Source organism: Trifolium pratense, linkage group LG2 (genome assembly GCF_020283565.1).
Source record: "Trifolium pratense cultivar HEN17-A07 linkage group LG2, ARS_RC_1.1, whole genome shotgun sequence".
Taxonomy (NCBI): domain Eukaryota; kingdom Viridiplantae; phylum Streptophyta; class Magnoliopsida; order Fabales; family Fabaceae; genus Trifolium; species Trifolium pratense.
This window is the reverse complement of record NC_060060.1, coordinates 9168495-9187079: the sequence shown is the minus strand read 5'-3', so window position 1 is coordinate 9187079 and position 18585 is coordinate 9168495. Positions and strand designations below refer to the sequence as shown.

Sequence of the window (18585 nt, the reverse complement as noted above, 5' to 3'; positions counted from 1 at the left end):
ATTTAATTTATTCAAGTTGCCAGTTTCCTTAATTAATTAATTAGATTCACCCTTTCACTCATCTTATTTAAGTAATCAAATAAAAAATTGACACTATATTAACCATTGTAAAAACAATCAAACACATGATTAACCATGTTCAAATTGTTACTATATTAACCATTGCAGGACTAAAACATATGTTTTTGAACAAGACTAAAACATATGATCTCTTGATTGTTTCATTCTCCACCATTAAAAATCATGCTTGCTTATATAATATGTAACTTGCCCTCATTAGGTGAAACATTTTCAATGCCCAAACAACAAAATGAAAACAAACATGGAGACATGTCCCTAAAGATTCTCCAATTCAACAATACTCAATTTTCACAGTTGTCACTAGGTAATTAAGCTTCCTTTTGTTGTTTTTAATAATATTGCTTTTTATTCTCAATGGTCTCTATTAATTATAATTTTTATTTTATCATAAGTACTAGAACAAGTATATACTTGAGTGAAGCCACTAGGTTTGGTCTAGTGGTGAGGGGTTTGGGTAGTATGTTATAGGTCCTGGGTTCGATCCCCAACTCATTGTAAACAAAAAAAAAGTATATATACTTGAGTGTGTATAAGATCAATGGGAGTATGGGACGTACCGTGGAAGCCCTAGTTACTGAGATTAAGCTTATTTGAGATACTATGTATTTATGTATATTTTTTGTAATTTCGTTTTGGTCTATATTTTCTTTGTTTGTATGTGATATGGACTATGTAGTTATTTCAATAGATTTATTCCAATATTGCTTTGAAAAAATAGTGTAAATTAACAAGTTATGTATACAATTATTCAACAAGTTAAAATATTTTGGGTAAAAATGTTTCTTAATAAACATTTTGGTATTTAATAAAAGCAAAAAATTGATATCTGCCAAAAATAAATCGAATGAAAAAAAAAAAACATCTACTGCGGAATTTCCTGCTGATTTAGTGTCTGTTTGATTTATTTTTTATTTTGACATTTAAACGTGCATCTGATCTATTTGACAATTGAAAATAATGAAATCTCTTATATTTAACAAAAAATAAGGTAATTTTTTTATCACAGTGTCAGACATTTACTTGAGATTAGAGTACAAGGATGTTGTCTTCTATTCTTTTTTTTTAAAAAGAATACAAGACAAAACATCTTGTACTCTTGCATTCTTTTAATAATTATGTTATGAAGATTTTTTTTTGGGAGGCTTCGAGTTTCATCTTTAATGATATTTTTGGAACTTACATATCTAAAAATATCTATGTATCTATGTTGTTTTTTTCCGTTTGTTAGGTGTTAACCCTCTTTTCTACGAAAAAAACAAGTCTAAAAGAATGGGTTTAATTATAATTTAAATCAGTGATATGCTCAAACAAACGGGTGGTTAAGTGTTAAGTGTTATTGGTAGTTAAGGTATGATAATATGAAATTAGAATACCTAAAATTATAATTATTATAATCATCGTTATTGAAATCGAAAATATTGAAATCACCGATATGTTAGATTAGGTCTTCCTGCTTTAGTATTTGGGGTTCTCAATGGAGAAAACATCAAATGAAAGTATTTCGACGTGATAGTAATTAAAGCGAATAATAGAGTCAATTTATTTATAAGATCGCAACCTTAGTGCTACTCATAATGTACCCTAGAGGTTGGACTTCCACTTTGTTCTACACAAATTAGAATTAGTGTCACGAAGCCTATTATTATTGATCATAATTATTGAGCCTAAACACCGTCAAATGGATCACACTAACATCAATCCGCTTTTATTACAACCAAAACCCATAATTAATTATAGCCCACAAAATATTAAATAATATCCTAACAGTTAATTATTTTCATTTGTTTTGATTGGGTGTCAAGGTTTTTCAAGACAAACCAAATTGCTTTAGCCTTTATTTTTATACAAAAAAATAATCATACAAAACTATTCACAGTTAAAGATTATCATTATAAATGTGTAACAACTTAATTTAAATTTTTTTTTTACTAACTTAATTTTAATTATATAGTCATCATATCATATATGTCATAAAAATTGGAGACAGGCTAAAAATGCACCTTAAGGACTCCTTATACTTTCAAATTTACATAGTAGGTAGTTAGTCATTATAAAATGCATGTATTTGATCATTTATCATCTTTTATTAATCAATATGAATTCTACTAATTTTTTCTCTCTATCAGACTTATTTTTCTATGACATGAATCTTCATCTCTTTGATCCTATGACTTGTAACATGGTATCAAAGCGATATCATGCTTAGGCCTACTAGGGGATTCGAGATTCTTGTTCGAATGAGTTAAACTTTAATAAAAGAGGTTTCATATTCGGTTTCTTCTTTTGTTACAGATTTTCATCAGTAAAAAGAAGCTAAAAAGAAGATGGAAGATTATTGGAACATGATTTGTGGAGACTATGGTTATGATTTCAAGTTTATAAAAGATCCTTCTTCATGCATTAACCATTTGTTGCTCATTTTCTTTGATTTGTTCATGTTAATGATGATGTTGTTCATCATCATGTTCCGAAAGTTTTCCTCGAGACCCATTTGCGGTCAAGTAAGATATTCAAACTTGCAGCTAGTTTCTGCCATAACCAATGGCTCTCTTGGACTGTTGCATTTATGCTTAGGAATTTGGGTTTTAGAGGAAACATTGAAGAAAACTCACAAAGCCTTTCCTCTTAACTGGTGGTTGCTAGAACTCTTTCATGGCCTCACTTGGTTGTTTGTAACTTGTGCTGCAAGTCTTCAGATAAAACAACTCTCAAAAGCATGGATATGGTTATTCTCCATTCTCATCAGTTTTGTTTCTGGTTTATTATGTGCTTTATCCATATCCTATACAATTGGTAGCAGAGAACTATCCCTTAAGGCAACTTTAGATATCATATCTTTTTTAGGAGCATCTTTGCTTCTGTTATGCACATACAAAACATGTAAAAGCGATGATGCTCGCAGAGACACATTCAATAGCCGGTTAACCCCATTTGCAAAAGCTGGATTCTTTAGTAAGATGTCATTTTGGTGGTTGAATCCATTGATGAAAAAGGGTCAAGAAAAAACACTTCAAGATGAGGATATCCCAAAGTTAAGAGCGTCCGAACGAGCAGAAAGTTGTTATTTGTCATTTGTAGAAAAATTAAACAGACAACGACAGAATGAACCGTCGTCGCATTCAACAATTTTTTGGACAATAGTTTCATGCCACCAGAGAGAGATTTTGATAACAGGATTGTTTGCTTTGCTCAAGGTACTTGCTATATCTTGCGGCCCTCTACTGCTAAATGCCTTTATATTGGTTTCTGAGGGTAATGAAAGTTTCAAACATGAAGGTTATGTATTGGCCATATCCCTCTTCTTCATAAAGATCGTAGAATCCTTAGCACAAAGACAATGGTATTTCCGCAGTAGAGTTGTTGGGATGAAAGTTAGATCACTACTTACCGCAAAAATTTATAAGAAAATATTAAGGCTATCCAATTCTGCTAGATTGATTCACTCTAGTGGCGAGATAATGAATTATATGACAGTGGATGCTTATAGAATTGGAGAATTTCCATTTTGGTTTCATAGGACTTGGACAACAATTCTCCAATTGTCTATTGCTTTAATAATTCTTTTCCGCGCAATTGGACTAGCAACACTAGCATCATTACCAGTGCTAGTTCTAACCGTGTTCTGCAATGCCCCACTGGCAAAGTTGCATCACAAGTTTCATAGCAAACTTATGGGGGCACAAGATGAGAGATTGAAGGCTAGTTCTGAGGCTCTAGTGAACATGAAAGTGCTAAAGCTATATGCATGGGAAACACACTTTAAAAACGCAATAGAAAAGTTAAGAAATGTGGAACTCAAATTGCTTTTTGCGGTGCTATTAAGAAAGACGTATGTTGTCTTTCTCTTTTGGACCTCACCAGTTATGGTATCTGCTGCTTCTTTCCTAGCATGTTACTTGCTGAAAATTCCTTTGCATGCAAGTAATGTTTTCACTTTCGTAGCAACTTTACGCGTTGTTCAAGAGCTAATTACAGGCATCCCGGATGTTATTGCGGTAATCATTCAAGCAAAAGTTTCATTTGCTCGGATTCGTAAGTTTCTTGAGACACCAGAACTGCGTAGTTCAAATTTCAATAATAGGGGCATCAATGACAACCTCAAAGGCTCAGTTTTAATAAAATCAGCCGACTTTTCATGGGAAGGTAATGAATCAAAGCCAACACTAAGAAACATCAATTTGGACGTTAAACACGGGCAAAAGGTGGCGATTTGTGGAGAAGTTGGCTCAGGAAAATCAACCCTCTTAGCAACAATTCTTGGAGAAGTTCCGAATACAAAGGGAACGGTAAGCTTTTGAATTACTTTTCCTTCAATTCAGTCGTAATATTGCTGGTGTCTGATTCTCTTTTCTGAACTGCAGATTGATGTTTATGGGAAGTTTGCATATGTTTCACAAACAGCGTGGATACAAACAGGTACAATACGGGGAAATATTTTGTTTGGATCTGAGTTCAATGATCAAAGATATCAAGAAACACTTCAAATGTCTTCACTGATAAAGGATCTTGAGTTGCTTCCCTGCGGTGACCTCACCGAAATAGGTGAGAGAGGAGTTAATTTAAGTGGAGGTCAAAAACAGCGAATTCAACTTGCTCGAGCTCTTTATGAGAATGCTGATTTATATCTCTTGGATGATCCATTTAGTGCTGTTGATGCACATACTGCAAAAAGTTTGTTTAATGTAATGTTAACTTTTCTTTACGATCTACATGTATACGCCAACTGTCATTTTTTACTGAAAAATGTCTTTGAAACTTCGCAGGATTACATCATGGAAGGACTCAAAGGGAAAACTGTCTTACTCGTGACTCATCAAGTTGACTTTCTCCCAGCATTTGATACTGTTTTGGTAATTTCATTCATTTTGTGTAACCACTTGACTATAATAGAGCTCTCATATTTGCAACACTTTGTTCTATACAACATACTAGGTTAAGGTTTTATAGTTGTCATAAATATTTCATTACAGTTAATGTCAGATGGTGTAATCCTACAAGCTGGTCCGTATCACCGCCTAATGACCGAAAGCAAAGAATTCCAAGACCTTGTCAATGCTCACAAGCTTACTGCGGGTTCAAACCAGCTCGTGAATCTTACTTTTTCTCAGGCTTCTAGAAATATTACTCAATCTTTTGTGAAAAAGCAGTGTGAAGAAACAAATGGAAATCAATTAATTAAGCAAGAAGAAAGAGAGATAGGAGACACAGGGTTCAAGCCTTACTTACAATATCTGAATAACACGAAAGGCTATATTTTCTTCTCCGTGGCTACATTCTGTCACATTGTTTTTGTGGTTTCTCAGATTTTGCAAAATACATGGATGGCTGCTAATGTCGACAATCCCCATGTCACCACGTTGCAATTGGTTTTTGTTTATTTCTGGATTGGAGCTTCTTCAATACTTTTCATGGTGATCAGAAGTCTTCTCGTAGTTTTGTTAGGTCTTCATTCTTCAAAATATTTATTTTTGCAATTGATGAACTCTCTCTTTCGAGCACCGATGTCTTTTTACGACTCTACGCCATTAGGAAGGATACTAAGTAGGGTAAGCTTATGAAACAATCATTTTCCTTGCTATGAAATGCAATAGAAAACAAAAAGATTCTAACCATTTTTTCCCTGTTTAGGTCTCATCTGATCTGAGCATTATGGATCTTGACATGCCATTTAGCCTCCTTTTTTCCGTCGGATCCGCTATAAGCTTTTATGCTTGTCTTATAGTTTTATCAGTCGTCACTTGGCAAGTGTTGATTATTGTTATACCATTGGTATATGCTACAATTCTATTACAGGTAATGCTAACTCTTCGATTTATTTTATCAAAAAGTTATAGCAAATACTTCAATTCAATTTTTCTGTCAAGCAGAAATACTACTTAGTCTCAGAAAAACAAATGATGCGGATGAGCGGCACAACAAAATCTTATTTAGCTAATCATGTAGCTGAAACTGTTGCTGGCGCCGTGACAATAAGGGCTTTTGAGGAAGAAGATCGTTTTTTTAAGAAGAATCTTGATCTAATTGATATGAATGCTAGTACATTTTTCCACTGTTTTGCCTCAAATGAATGGTTGACGCAACGACTTGAAACAATAAGCGCACTTGTTCTTTCCTCTGCAGCACTTTGCATGGTTATACTTCCACCAGGGACTTTCACCTCTGGTGAGAATTTCGTTATTTTAACCACTGAAATATCATTGTTCATAGCGTCAATCTTCTTGTGCAAATTACTAAATTTCAATATCTTTCATTGCAGGATTTATCGGTCTAGCTCTATCTTATGGCCTTTCATTAAACAATGCCTTAGTATTTTCAATTGGAATTCAATGCCGTCTCGCAGATAATATAATATCAGTAGAGAGGCTAAATCAATATATGCATATACAAAGTGAGGCAAAAGAAATAATAAAAGGTAATCGTCCTCCTTTGAATTGGCCAGTTGCAGGCAAAGTCGAAATAAATGACTTGAAGGTAATTCTTACTTATTTTCAAAATACGAAGCCTCATTTTCAGGTAAAATGGGAGTTGAAATACATAATTTTTTTGTTTACACAATGTCAGATACGATACAGACCCGATGGACCACTTGTACTACATGGAATCACATGCACATTTGAAGCTGGTCACAAGATTGGTATTGTTGGAAGAACGGGCTGTGGAAAGTCCACTCTTATTGGTGCTTTATTTCGTCTGGTGGAACCAGAAGGAGGAAAAGTTGTAGTTGACGGAATAGACATCTCGTCTATTGGTCTTCATGATTTGAGGTCACGTTTTGGGATTATACCTCAGGATCCTACTCTTTTTAATGGAACAGTGAGATTTAATATGGACCCTTTATCTCAACACACTGATCAAGAGATATGGGAGGTAAAATATTCAACATTCTATTATTTTGTTGCATTGCATAGCAAATGTGAACTAATAATTGGTCAATCTGAAGGTTCTCGGGAAATGCCAACTTCGAGAAGTTGTCCGAAAGAAAGAAGAGGGTTTAAACTCCTCAGGTACATTTTCAAGATTGATTGTTATAGCTATATGCTAGAAGCACTTCTTTCATACTACATTCGAATCTATTTATATGAGACATTTAGGTTATTTTTTTGTTCCTAATGTGAAAAATTTAGTATACATTTTAAGTCTATTAATTATTGAAATTTCATTTATACCCCTCTATTTTAATTTGAGCTATAACTTAACTAGAAATCATCTTCCCCGTGCAAATAAGCATTAACGATATTTTCGGTAAACATGTTGGTAATAACTCTTTTGAATGTGTTTTCTTGGTCTTGGTAACTTTGTTTTTATCTTATAGGACCGGAGATAATAGTTAGTATTGACTAACGAAAAATTGTTGTACAGTTGTTGACGATGGATCAAACTGGAGCATGGGACAAAGGCAGTTATTTTGTTTGGGGCGAGCTCTTTTAAGGAGAAGTAGGATATTGGTACTGGATGAAGCAACTGCATCAATCGATAACTCAACTGATTTGATTCTACAGAAAACCATTAGAACCGAGTTTGCGGCTTGTACAGTGATCACAGTAGCACACAGGATACCGACTGTGATGGATTGTACTATGGTTCTCTCAATCAGTGATGGTATGTTTCTTTTACTATCCCTCTATCTCATTTAACAAAAACTTTTAAGACTAATTCATAACTCGATAGACATTTTTTAATGTTGATGATAAATACTGTAATCTTTTATATAATTATGTGCACAAGTTAAGAGTGAAAACTTCAAACAATAGTTTAAATGATAGCATGTAAATTCATGAAAAAGAAAAGATTTAGAATATGTTTTCACTTACTTGTTTTCTTCAAAGAAAGGAAAGCCGCTAACTGTATTTTCAGGAAAATTGGTGGAGTATGATAAACCGATGAGCTTGATGAAGAGAGAAGAATCGTTGTTCAGGAAGCTTGTCAAAGAATACTGGTCTCATTTTCAGTCTGCAGAATCGCATTGATGTAAAATGTGTTCTATTCCGCGACCTGAGAGTAGAAAACCAAACCTGAACTTAGCTGATCAACTGGAAAACAATTTGAGTAAACCAAACCGAACTGTCTCTACTTCACTCCAAAACGGACCAAACTGAATTTACAGTTCGGTGCACGACAGTTCAAGTTTCTCAACTGAACCAAACTGAATTGTACCATCTGTAGAATGATGTATGAACTTTATTGAAAGAATCTTGTGTGTTTTACAAAGCTTGGGTTCTTGCTAATGAAATTGAACTATAATCTTGAGAAATATAAGGATTTACACTTGCTAATCCACTTTGTTTTTTAAAAATATGATCCACTGAAAAAGCAGAAATGAGAGTAAGCACTTAGCAGGTTCATGTGTGGAGCTTCATGTTTTGGTTAAACTACTTACGATTTACACTCATGTGTGGTAGTCGTCGGGATATCCTAAATTCAATTTGCACCACAACTTGTTGGTGCAAATTGAAATTGAGGCCCTCCCAGCGGCCGCACAAACACAAATATGTTGCTCATTGCCTCATTCGCTAAACATCGTATATTCTTACAATTTTGAGTGATCAGTTAGAGTCCATTCGAGCAGTGTTGTTGTTGGAGGATTGTGGAAGACCAAATATACAATGCAGCCTATGGCGCTTCAATGGTAGACAGGAAATTCAGAATCCTTGGTTGCCGCAGTGGTCGCTACAATGCAACACCCACTCTCCACTTCCTCTCACGCACATATTCTCAAACATCTTATAAGCAATCTTTTTATTTGAAGAAATTGGTATTAGCTTTGACATAAACAAGCTCTTGCTCTATTCCATTAGATTCATTGTGTTATGGAGAGATTAATTGTGTTAATTTCTATTTATTTCCTCTTAGTTATTTTTCTTGCTCTATTCCATCGAATTTTATAATCCAAACTATACCTGTAAATAGAACAAGAGTTCTATTATAATAAATAAATTGGAAAATCATTAAATTATCATGAAACACATTTGTTATTATTAATGTTGAAATATCTATCTAAAATGTCAATTTAAAATAGTAATACAAAATTATCAATGTAAATGTCAACTTACAATAGTAAATCTAAGTTATGTTATTCATAGATTTAGTAGTATAAATACTATCCTTTGGATCATGAGGAATTTCGCTACCTTAGGACCGTTATAGTTACGGCCGCCGTTCACCGGGGCTTCGGTCGCCAGCTTCCCTGTCATCAGGTCACCAACTTCCTTAACCTTCCAGCATTGGGCTAGCGTCAGCCCCCATACATGGTCTTACGACTTTGCGGAGACCTGTGTTTTTGGTAAACAGTCGCCCGGGCCTCGTGACTGCGACCTCCTTAGGCAACGTTTTTAGTGGTTCTGACAACAATTTTCAACGGTTGTCAGAGGCAATAAATGGTGTAGTGTATGTGTGCCTAAATGTATTTTATTTGGGTTTGTGCCCATCTAAGAGTTCCTCTAGCTGATGATGATGATGTTGGTCTACAACAAAGGAAATCATTTGATTTGATGTGTAAAGAAATGGGAGGCAGAACTAACTTGAGATATACTCGCCTTGATCGCTCCTCTATTTATAATATATATTTATAGTATTATAACTAGATTAATAAATTGTATCATTAAAGAATACTTAAATATCTGATTTTCTTAACAGTTAGCACGACGGAAGTGATTTACCACCACTAGGTATATATCATCTATCTTTATTACTTTAATCTTATGATGATTATTATTCGCCTCGGTTATAAAAAACTGACAATTTGTCAAGTGATTTATAACTAGAATGACTATTATTATTATCACTATTTTACCCACTTATTATAGAAAACTGACATCTTGCCAAGTGCTCTATAATAAGCGTGAGTGTTATTATTTAAATTTTGTGTGGAGGTCTAAAATCCTCATAATATCACAAAAGATTATTTTTTATTATTAATACTAATTTTTATACTTAATGGAGGTGTTCAAAACTAGAGCTGTCAAAGGGGCCGGGGGCCAGGTCATATAAAGGGTTCGGCCCGGTCTAGCCCGTTAAACTTCATGGCCCGATCTGATAAGCAAAAACCTACATGGTTCGATGGGCCGACCACTAGTAGAAAAAAGCTTTTTTACATCTGGCGAAAACCACTTTTTACATCTGAACAATTTCAGATGTAGGCGCACAAGACTTAGTAAGTATACACGTTTTACATCTGGCGTAGTCAGATGTAAAAAAACACTTTTTACCTCTGACCAAGGCGAAAATCAAATATTATTTTTTTAAAATTAAATTGGACTTTTTACATCTGACCAAGTCCACCAGATGTGAAATCTTAACTTTTTTTTTTGTTAAAAACCTGCGTTTTTTTTTTTATATATTTTAAATCTTTTTTTTTATTAAAAAAATCTAACCCACAATGCCAACAATATAACATAACTTGCATCAAGAACATAATACTAAAATTCAACATCCATAGCCAAATTCAACATATATATATATATAGTAATAATATCATTAAAGTACAACCACATTGTAATCCAAAATACAAAACATCATAATAATTAATACTAATCCATCCAAAGTACAAATTAAAACATCATCATAACTAGTCAATTGTAACTTCACACAAACCTAACTAGCTCCTAATCTTTCTCGTCGGCATCATCATAATCTACCTCAGGATTATATAGTTCAAGAAAACAAGTTGCCCAGCGGTCTCGCAAATCATACAGCTCATCCTCTGTTAATGCCGTGGGATCATTGAACACCTACAATATGTAAATAACTTAATTCATATGTAAACTACAATATGTTAATTAATGTATGGTAAATGAATCAGCATAGCCATTTAGTGAACCAGCATAGCACAAAAATTGTGAACGCTATAGCACAAAAATTGTGAACCAGCATAGCACAAAAATACACCAGCTGCTGGAGCCAAAAAAGGTGCCCAAATAGAAATGCACAGCAGGAAAAAAACAAGCACAGCAGCAAAACAACAAGCACAACAATGACCAGCAACCAAAATAGAAATGCACAGCAACCTATATATCATCATTCATTCACTACTAAGTATACAAATGTCTTCCTATCATCATTCATTCACTATACTAAAGTATACAACTGTCATTAACTACTTAGCTAAATGCACTAAACTATGAGTCTCATAGAAAAATACAAATTCATTACATAGAAAAATACTCACAGTCATGATGTCGCCAGCATACATAGCCAAAGGATCATTTTTCTTTTCACCTGCAAATGTCAAAGACAATGAAACAATTACTACTACAGGTAGTAACATGCAATAATGCAAAAGGAAAGATATGCAGATGCTTACAAATTTTATAAGCAACTGAAGGAAGGTGCAGGGGAAATCAAGATATCATATTGATCCAATGTCTCCTTAATGCTATTCCTTATAATGGTTCTCACCTGTAAACATACAACACACATAAAACGTCTTCTTGTAGATCCCAAACCTCTAAACAAAAAATGAAATTCAGATTATTGATAAGATAACCTACGAAAAGAAGCAAGAGTCTAACTATCACAACAATATCTATGTAACATTATATTCTAAGAGACACAAAAAGAACAAGAGTGGATGTATATTGTGTAAGGATGAAATCTTGAAACATTATAAATTTCTCTAAGCATTTGTGTATTTATCTGAGTCCTGTGATACTGAATTCATCGTCATTGGTTGAAGACTGAAGACTCGAGAGGTAGATCAGATACACCAAGAAATACATAAAATAAAGTTAGCAGTACCTATTGTAAAGTTAGCAGTACCCATCAAAATTCCCATTTTCACCTGAAATGTATTAAACATAGAAAAGTCGTGCTTCAAGTAAGCATTTAGAATGTCCACCAAAAAGAACTGAAAAAGCTAAGTCGTGCTTCTGTTTTAATTTATTTTCTTTTTCCCCTCTATACAAATTAAATCCAACCAATATATACAAATTTCTTAACACAAATCACAAAACCTATATACCAGTTTTCAGAAAATAGATAGTCATCACTCTCTTATTACTTTGCAGACCACAAAATATACAAATTTTGCAGTCTCCGCAGCAACATCGCGCAACAACATTGACAGTGTGACCGCGACTGTCTTATGAATTGACTAATATTCACTTACTAATCACAATGAGAAATAGTTATACATGTTGCAATGAAAACTAACCTCATCAGTCTCTAGGCCAGTTGGGTGATTGGTTGCTTCAACAAGAAACTTCTCAGCTCCATCTTCAAATCTATATATGGAAGAAAAAAAAAATGGTATTGTATTAGTTATAAAAGTCTTTAATTTGGAGAAACTGAAAAGGTATTAACCACATCAAATACAAAGACTAAACTGCTAGCTCGTTCTTCCGATCTATGGAGAAAAAAAAAGAATATTATGTTTCCAATTTAGTCTATCATCACAATTTTTTGCATAAAAAGTATTAAACACAACACATACACAAGTGTATCCAACACTCAATTTGCAATAAACTCCTATCATAATATTAATTTATCAATCTCAAGTGTGAGACAAAAATTAAAAAGGTGCAATCCCTAACGACACACTATGTCTTTGTACTAGTTCATGACAACGAGAGCACAAAGGAAAAGGAAAATTAATGTAACTTCAAGCTAGGAAATCCTTAATGTCTTTCTACTAGTTCATGACATCCTTTAATTTATTATAGTTTGAAACAATGAGACAACAAACAAAGGAACTGTCAAGAACATAATACAAAACTGACAAGACAAATATGGAGATAAACCAGAAAGTGCAGTTGGTTTACAAGGGTTATTGCGATATGGAGATAAACCATAATAATATCTCAACCTTTTAGTTAAGAATCCATTTGTACTTCCCATCGATACTTCCATAGCAACACTTTCTCCACACTTACACCAATTAACTTCAGGAACCTTGGCTCCACTCCTAGTTTCAAAAATAAATCACATCAACAGATATGCATATACCCACATGATTAAGACATTGTTTATTTGGATATAAACAGCTTCATAAAGCACTCATCATATAAGCTATTTCTATCATAAAAGATAAAATAAACTCAAACCAAAAATAATTATATAACTTCAATACTAGACAAAAAAATCATATAATTATGAAAAAAATCACTATCATATAATTTACCTTCATAATTTCCACTATACCAGACAAAAAATCACTTGAAACTTTAAATGAAATAAAACTAAGAAAACATAAACAGATCTGACAGAGTTCCAAACTAAGAACATAATTTTAAGAATAAAAATTGAGAAATAGAATCAGTACCTGTTTGCGTTTTCAGTCGGAGAGCTTCGATTCGTGACGAGAGAGAGCTTCAATTCGTGTATACGTACAGAAAAAGAAATTGATGAATATACAGAAAAGGAAAATATTTAAAAAGGAATAAAAAAGAAAGAAGAGTACCTGAATCGATGAAGGTTTGACAATAGTGAAAGAGAAAGACAAGCTTCGATTCGTGAGAGCAAAGGCTTCGATTCGTTTCAATTTGTTTCAATTCGTGAGAGCGGAGAGAGGCTTCGATTTGGAGTTAGGGTTCAAGTGAGAAGCTTCGATTTGACGAGTGAGAGAGACAGAGGACGACTGCGAGTGATAAGGCGGTGGTGGTGAGTTGTTTTGAGGTTGCTGAGGGTTCAATCGATGGTGGTGGTGGACGACTGCGAGGGTTTGTTCATGGCTGAAGGTTGTTCATCGAGACTCGAGAGAGAGATTGCGTTGATTTGTTTTATTTTTTTGTATCAGATTGCGTTTTTGTTTAGTCTATATCTAAATTCACTTATTGGTTCCAATAATTTTTTTTTTTTTTTATTCAACCTGACTTTTTACTTCTGTGGGTAAATATGGCCAGATATATATATATATTTTAGATAATTTTCGCCATAATTACAGGATTGCCACCGCGTTCACTTATGTTTCTGGTACATTGACACCAGATGTAAAAAGTCTTGTCTATATATTTTTTACTTCTGTGGGTATTGAAATCAGATGAAAAGACTACTCCATATAGCTTTTCACATCTGACATATGTTCCTCAGATGTAAAATGTTTATGTAATATGTCATTTTTCTACTAGTGGACCCACTAATTTTCATTATATTTTTTTTAAAAAAAAGAAAAAGAAAAACACATTTAACTTAATTTATGTTATATTTCTCAACTAAATATCCAAGAAGATAATTCGTATCCTATATTTTCTCTCACGATCTCCCAAACAACAATATCTTCCTCTTTATTTATATCTATATCTATACTATATATAAAGAGAATACACGAGTTTTGGTGTGGATTTTTCATAATACCAACAATATCCTTAGTTTTTTTAGTAGCAACAAAAATCTTTTATTAACAAACTCACTATAACATAAGACATATCTTTTTTTTTTTTACATAAGTTAGACACAAACGTGTCTGCCTGGCCCGCTAGTCCTCATAAAAAACAAACAAATCTCTAGACATAAGTTTTTTGTTAATAAAAGATTTTTGCTGCTAAAAAAAAATCTGTCTTATGTTATATTGTGAGTTTGTTAATAAAAGATTTTTGTTACTAAAAAAAAGGTATTGTTGGTATTATCAAAAGTCCGCACCAAAAAAATGTATCCTCTTTATATTATATATAGATATAGATTATTATTATTATTTCCACCTCGTATCTCGGTATAAAATCTACTTCTAACATAATAAAATTAATTACTACCAAATTTATTAATTTATCCTTAGTAGGTTTAACCATATTCCAAGTTTTATATTCTTCATTGTAATTTAACTAAAAACAATATAAAAAGAATATAAAATAAATACAATAAAAAGATGATATGCTTAAAATAATCATATTTCAAGTTTTATATCCTTCATTGTAATTTGACTAAAAAAATTTTTAAAAAAAATATAGAAAGAATATAAGATAAATACAATAAAAGTATGATAGTCTTAAAAATAGGAATAAAATATATTATAGATAGGAACAAAACAGAAATAATAACAATAAAACGATAAAAATAATAAAAAAAGATTATATATGAATATATACATAAAAATAAAAACAAAATATAACAATAAAAAAATTATAGAATTTTTTAAAATATTTTTTAAATTCTTTGAGGGGCCGGCCCAAAAGCCAGTGAGGCCGGCCCATGACGTCCCATGAAAAAGTCTGATCCGCTTAGCTCAGCCCGATATGGGCCGACCCCTTTTTTTGAAGCCCGCCCGTGTAAAAGTATAGGATTAATGGGCCGACCCAATAGTCCGACCTATTTTTACATCTCTATTCAAATCCCCATCTATATTACCAACTTTCATACTTAATGCAGGATTAAAATCCCCATATGTATGAGTAACTTTTTACACTTAATGGGGATATACAAAAACCTCATCTATAATATTAAATGAAGGACTAAAATCCTCATCTATGATATTACTAACTTTAATTCTTATTGAAAGATTAAATAATATTGTTTCACAAAAGACTTATAATTAAGTTGTGATATTTGATATTATTTAAATTATCAATATGATTTATGTTCATTAATTATATATGTTATTCTCTTCATTTGTGCATATTAAGAGCTAGATGATTTTTAACACACTTAAAATATTTTTACTCATTCTTTTTTTTTGTTTTTTTATAAGGCGAAGAGCATCTTGACATCATGGAAAATGCAAGCATCGCTCCCGTCCTGTGTCAATATCTCTTTATTATATTAAAAAAAGAAAAAAATATATATACACAAAAACTGGGGGGACATAGGCCTAACACAGTGAGTCCACACCAAAGCGCGTAGGACAACGAAGCAGACAAACTTCTAGATAATCCTAAAAGACTAAATAAAAGTTCTAAAAGTTTAAGGCGAATGAACCGACTGTCAACATGGAAATGGTCCACGTACCGCTACTCCCTGCTACCAAGTATCAAGCAATGGTGGTTTTTTCAAGCTAAATCGTTCGAAATCAAGGAATGATACGGATATTGAGATAGATAGACAATATGAAAATTTTTCTATCAACCAGTGACGAAATCTTGATGAAGGCAACTCAGAACCAATCGAAAGCCAGATTGAGGAATGGTCACTCAACGAATCTGAGCACCACGAGCAAAAAAAACCATTGGCACGGCGAACGACTACGACCGTCAACACGCAATATCTACGCACCGAGCCATTTCGAACGATATAGGTCCATTTAGCTCGCGGAAGCTTCCAGCAAAATCAATTCCTCCAATAACCAATGTTTATTTGTCATGTGTATGCTGTAAAGAGAAATACATATGTTGTAGTATTAAAACACCATTACCAACAGTTCAATATCAACTGACGAAACAAAGTTGAACTGCCCAAGCTGATTTATGGCAAGAAGGGTGAAGCAAAAACCATCAAACAAACCAGAACCGTGAACTGATTTTTCACCGTTTTCAAGTCTGTTACTTCGATGGCTATTGTCGGTCCACAAACAAGAAATCAAGAGATGAATACATGCGAGCAACAAAATTACAATTATAGATAGAAATCCATAGAAATCCAATGATCCCAGATTCCCAAAGCAACTTTGGAATCCCTTTGTCATGCTAGTACACTCGGGACGTCTCTGAATTTTAGGAGGCTTTGTGCAAAATATGAAAGTAGTCCTTTAATAAAAAATATAATTTTTTTTAAAAAATTGTCGATTTAAATTGCATATAATAAAAAAAAATCATTCTTGTAAACCTATAAATTATCAATATTAAATCAATTGCATTAAATTAAATGGAACAAGAAATACAAAATAATTATCTTTGTGTGTGTGTACACACACACGAGTATAAATATACTTACGAGTATAGATAACTAATCTATTGATACTCATATGATATTTTAAGAACATTAACAATATATAACTATTATTTTAGAACTTAAAAATTAATCTATTAATGTACATATAATTTTTATAGATATAAATAATATATAAGTAATATTATAGGACCTCAAAATTTTGAGTTAACAGCTCTTAAAATTTTGAGTCTCAATATCATCGCACACCTCGCACATGGGTGCAAGACGCCTCTGAGTACAATCACCCTGCGTTGTAAAAAATATAAGTACCGCAATGGCGAAAACACCCTTGAGAACTATCAGAAGTTCAAAACCATCAAGACATGGCTATTTGCAAATTGCAAGAACACAGACCTACCTCCACCACCAACTGTCAGAAGTTTATTTTAATTGATGTAACAAATATTATACGTGTTTGATTTTTACAAGAGAACAATATTTATTATTAAACATCATCATTTATGAATGAAATGTCATGTCATAATTTTATTGCCGTAAAAAAATAAAAAGTTACAACCTGCATAATATTGCAAGGAAAAGAAACTCAAGGCCACTAACAAAATATCAGCAAAAGAATAGAAACTAAATCCACCATAAGCCAACAAACTTATTAGAAGAATTGAATGTTCATACCTGGAAAGATTCAACATTGAAATTTTACCGCTAATTAAGGCACTTTGTCACAAGAACCTGCCTCATTTTTTCTCCAAATTCTGAAGTTGTTAGGAACAATATTACTTTGATCGAAATCAACTGGTGTCTTTACACCATTGTAATGTAAACTCATCTATTTCATTCGTGTGCCACGTCTACACCTCTTTTTTGTAGGCTGAATATCATTCTCACTTAGTAAAAACAGTAACGGAGTACATATGGTACTACACATAAGTTTTGTCTATTTATTATTAAACATCATCATTTATGAATGAAATGTCATGTCATAATTTTATTGCCGTAAAAAAATAAAATTAAAAGTTGTCATTGTGTAAAAAATAATGTAATATTGTACTCCCTGCCACATTATATATGACCATATTTTTTTATTAATAGATAAAAAGAAATATTATTCCCTCTGTACCGCAATATATGTCGTTTTGATATTTTTACACATATTAAGAAAGATAATTAATGTTGTATGGAAAAAAAAGAGATTATGAGTTGATTTACAAAATTGTCCTTCATTTATAGTTAGGGTTGGGAATAGGCCAGGCGGCCTACAGGGGTCTTCGGCCTGGCCTGTATAAGTCTGGCATAGCCTGGCCTGGTTATTAAAAATGTCAGGCTTAGGCTTTGAAAACGGTCTGTTTACATAAATAGGCCAGACTTAGGCTTCTAAAAAGGCCTACGAAGCCTGATAGGCCGGCCTGTTTATAATAATTATTATTTATATAATATTATTATTTATATCTTATAAAAATATATTATTTATATAAACATTATTAGCTTTTAATTGTTGCGACTTTTCGTAATCGTATTTGTTATTTTATTAGTTTTTAATTATTGTGTTAATCATATTATTAGCTTTTTATTAATGTTGTAGAAATTATAAAAATTTAAATGTGAACTTTTTAAGGCCTGTTTAGCCTATTTAAAAAAACTATATAGAGTAGCTTTAATGTAACACAGACTTTTAAACAGGCTACAAGGCCAGGCCAGACTTTTAAAAGGCTCAGGCCAGGCCAAAAAAAATAACATTTGATAGGCCACAGGTAAGGT

The 18585-nt window shown here is 32.7% G+C and overlaps 1 protein-coding gene and 1 long non-coding RNA gene across 4 annotated transcripts; one reads left to right on the top strand and one right to left on the bottom strand.

Annotated features, from left to right (window-relative positions):
• Positions 1–95: 95 nt before the first annotated feature.
• On the top strand, positions 96–8319 carry LOC123905784 (ABC transporter C family member 10-like). 2 transcript variants are annotated; one of them, XM_045955512.1, is made up of 12 exons: positions 96–385; positions 2374–4367; positions 4443–4763; positions 4845–4931; positions 5052–5627; positions 5710–5874; positions 5949–6243; positions 6338–6552; positions 6643–6948; positions 7022–7085; positions 7441–7680; positions 7936–8319. In XM_045955512.1, the coding sequence occupies exons 2-12, from the start codon at positions 2406–2408 to the stop codon at positions 8046–8048; spliced, it is 4344 nt and encodes a 1447-aa protein (XP_045811468.1). In that variant the 5' UTR covers positions 96–385; positions 2374–2405; the 3' UTR covers positions 8049–8319. The 2 variants fall into 2 exon arrangements, with proteins under 2 accessions (XP_045811468.1, XP_045811467.1); XM_045955511.1 differs by having other exon boundaries at positions 117–385; positions 4443–4931.
• Positions 8320–10513: 2194 nt separating this feature from the next.
• On the bottom strand, positions 10514–13400 carry LOC123905783. 2 transcript variants are annotated; one of them, XR_006808501.1, is made up of 7 exons: positions 13337–13400; positions 12881–12979; positions 12230–12299; positions 11815–11857; positions 11381–11475; positions 11246–11295; positions 10514–10808 (listed from the first exon to the last, which is right to left on the bottom strand). It is a non-coding gene; the product is annotated as an uncharacterized LOC123905783 (long non-coding RNA). The 2 variants fall into 2 exon arrangements; XR_006808502.1 differs by lacking the exon at positions 11815–11857.
• Between the last annotated feature and the right edge of the window lie 5185 nt (positions 13401–18585).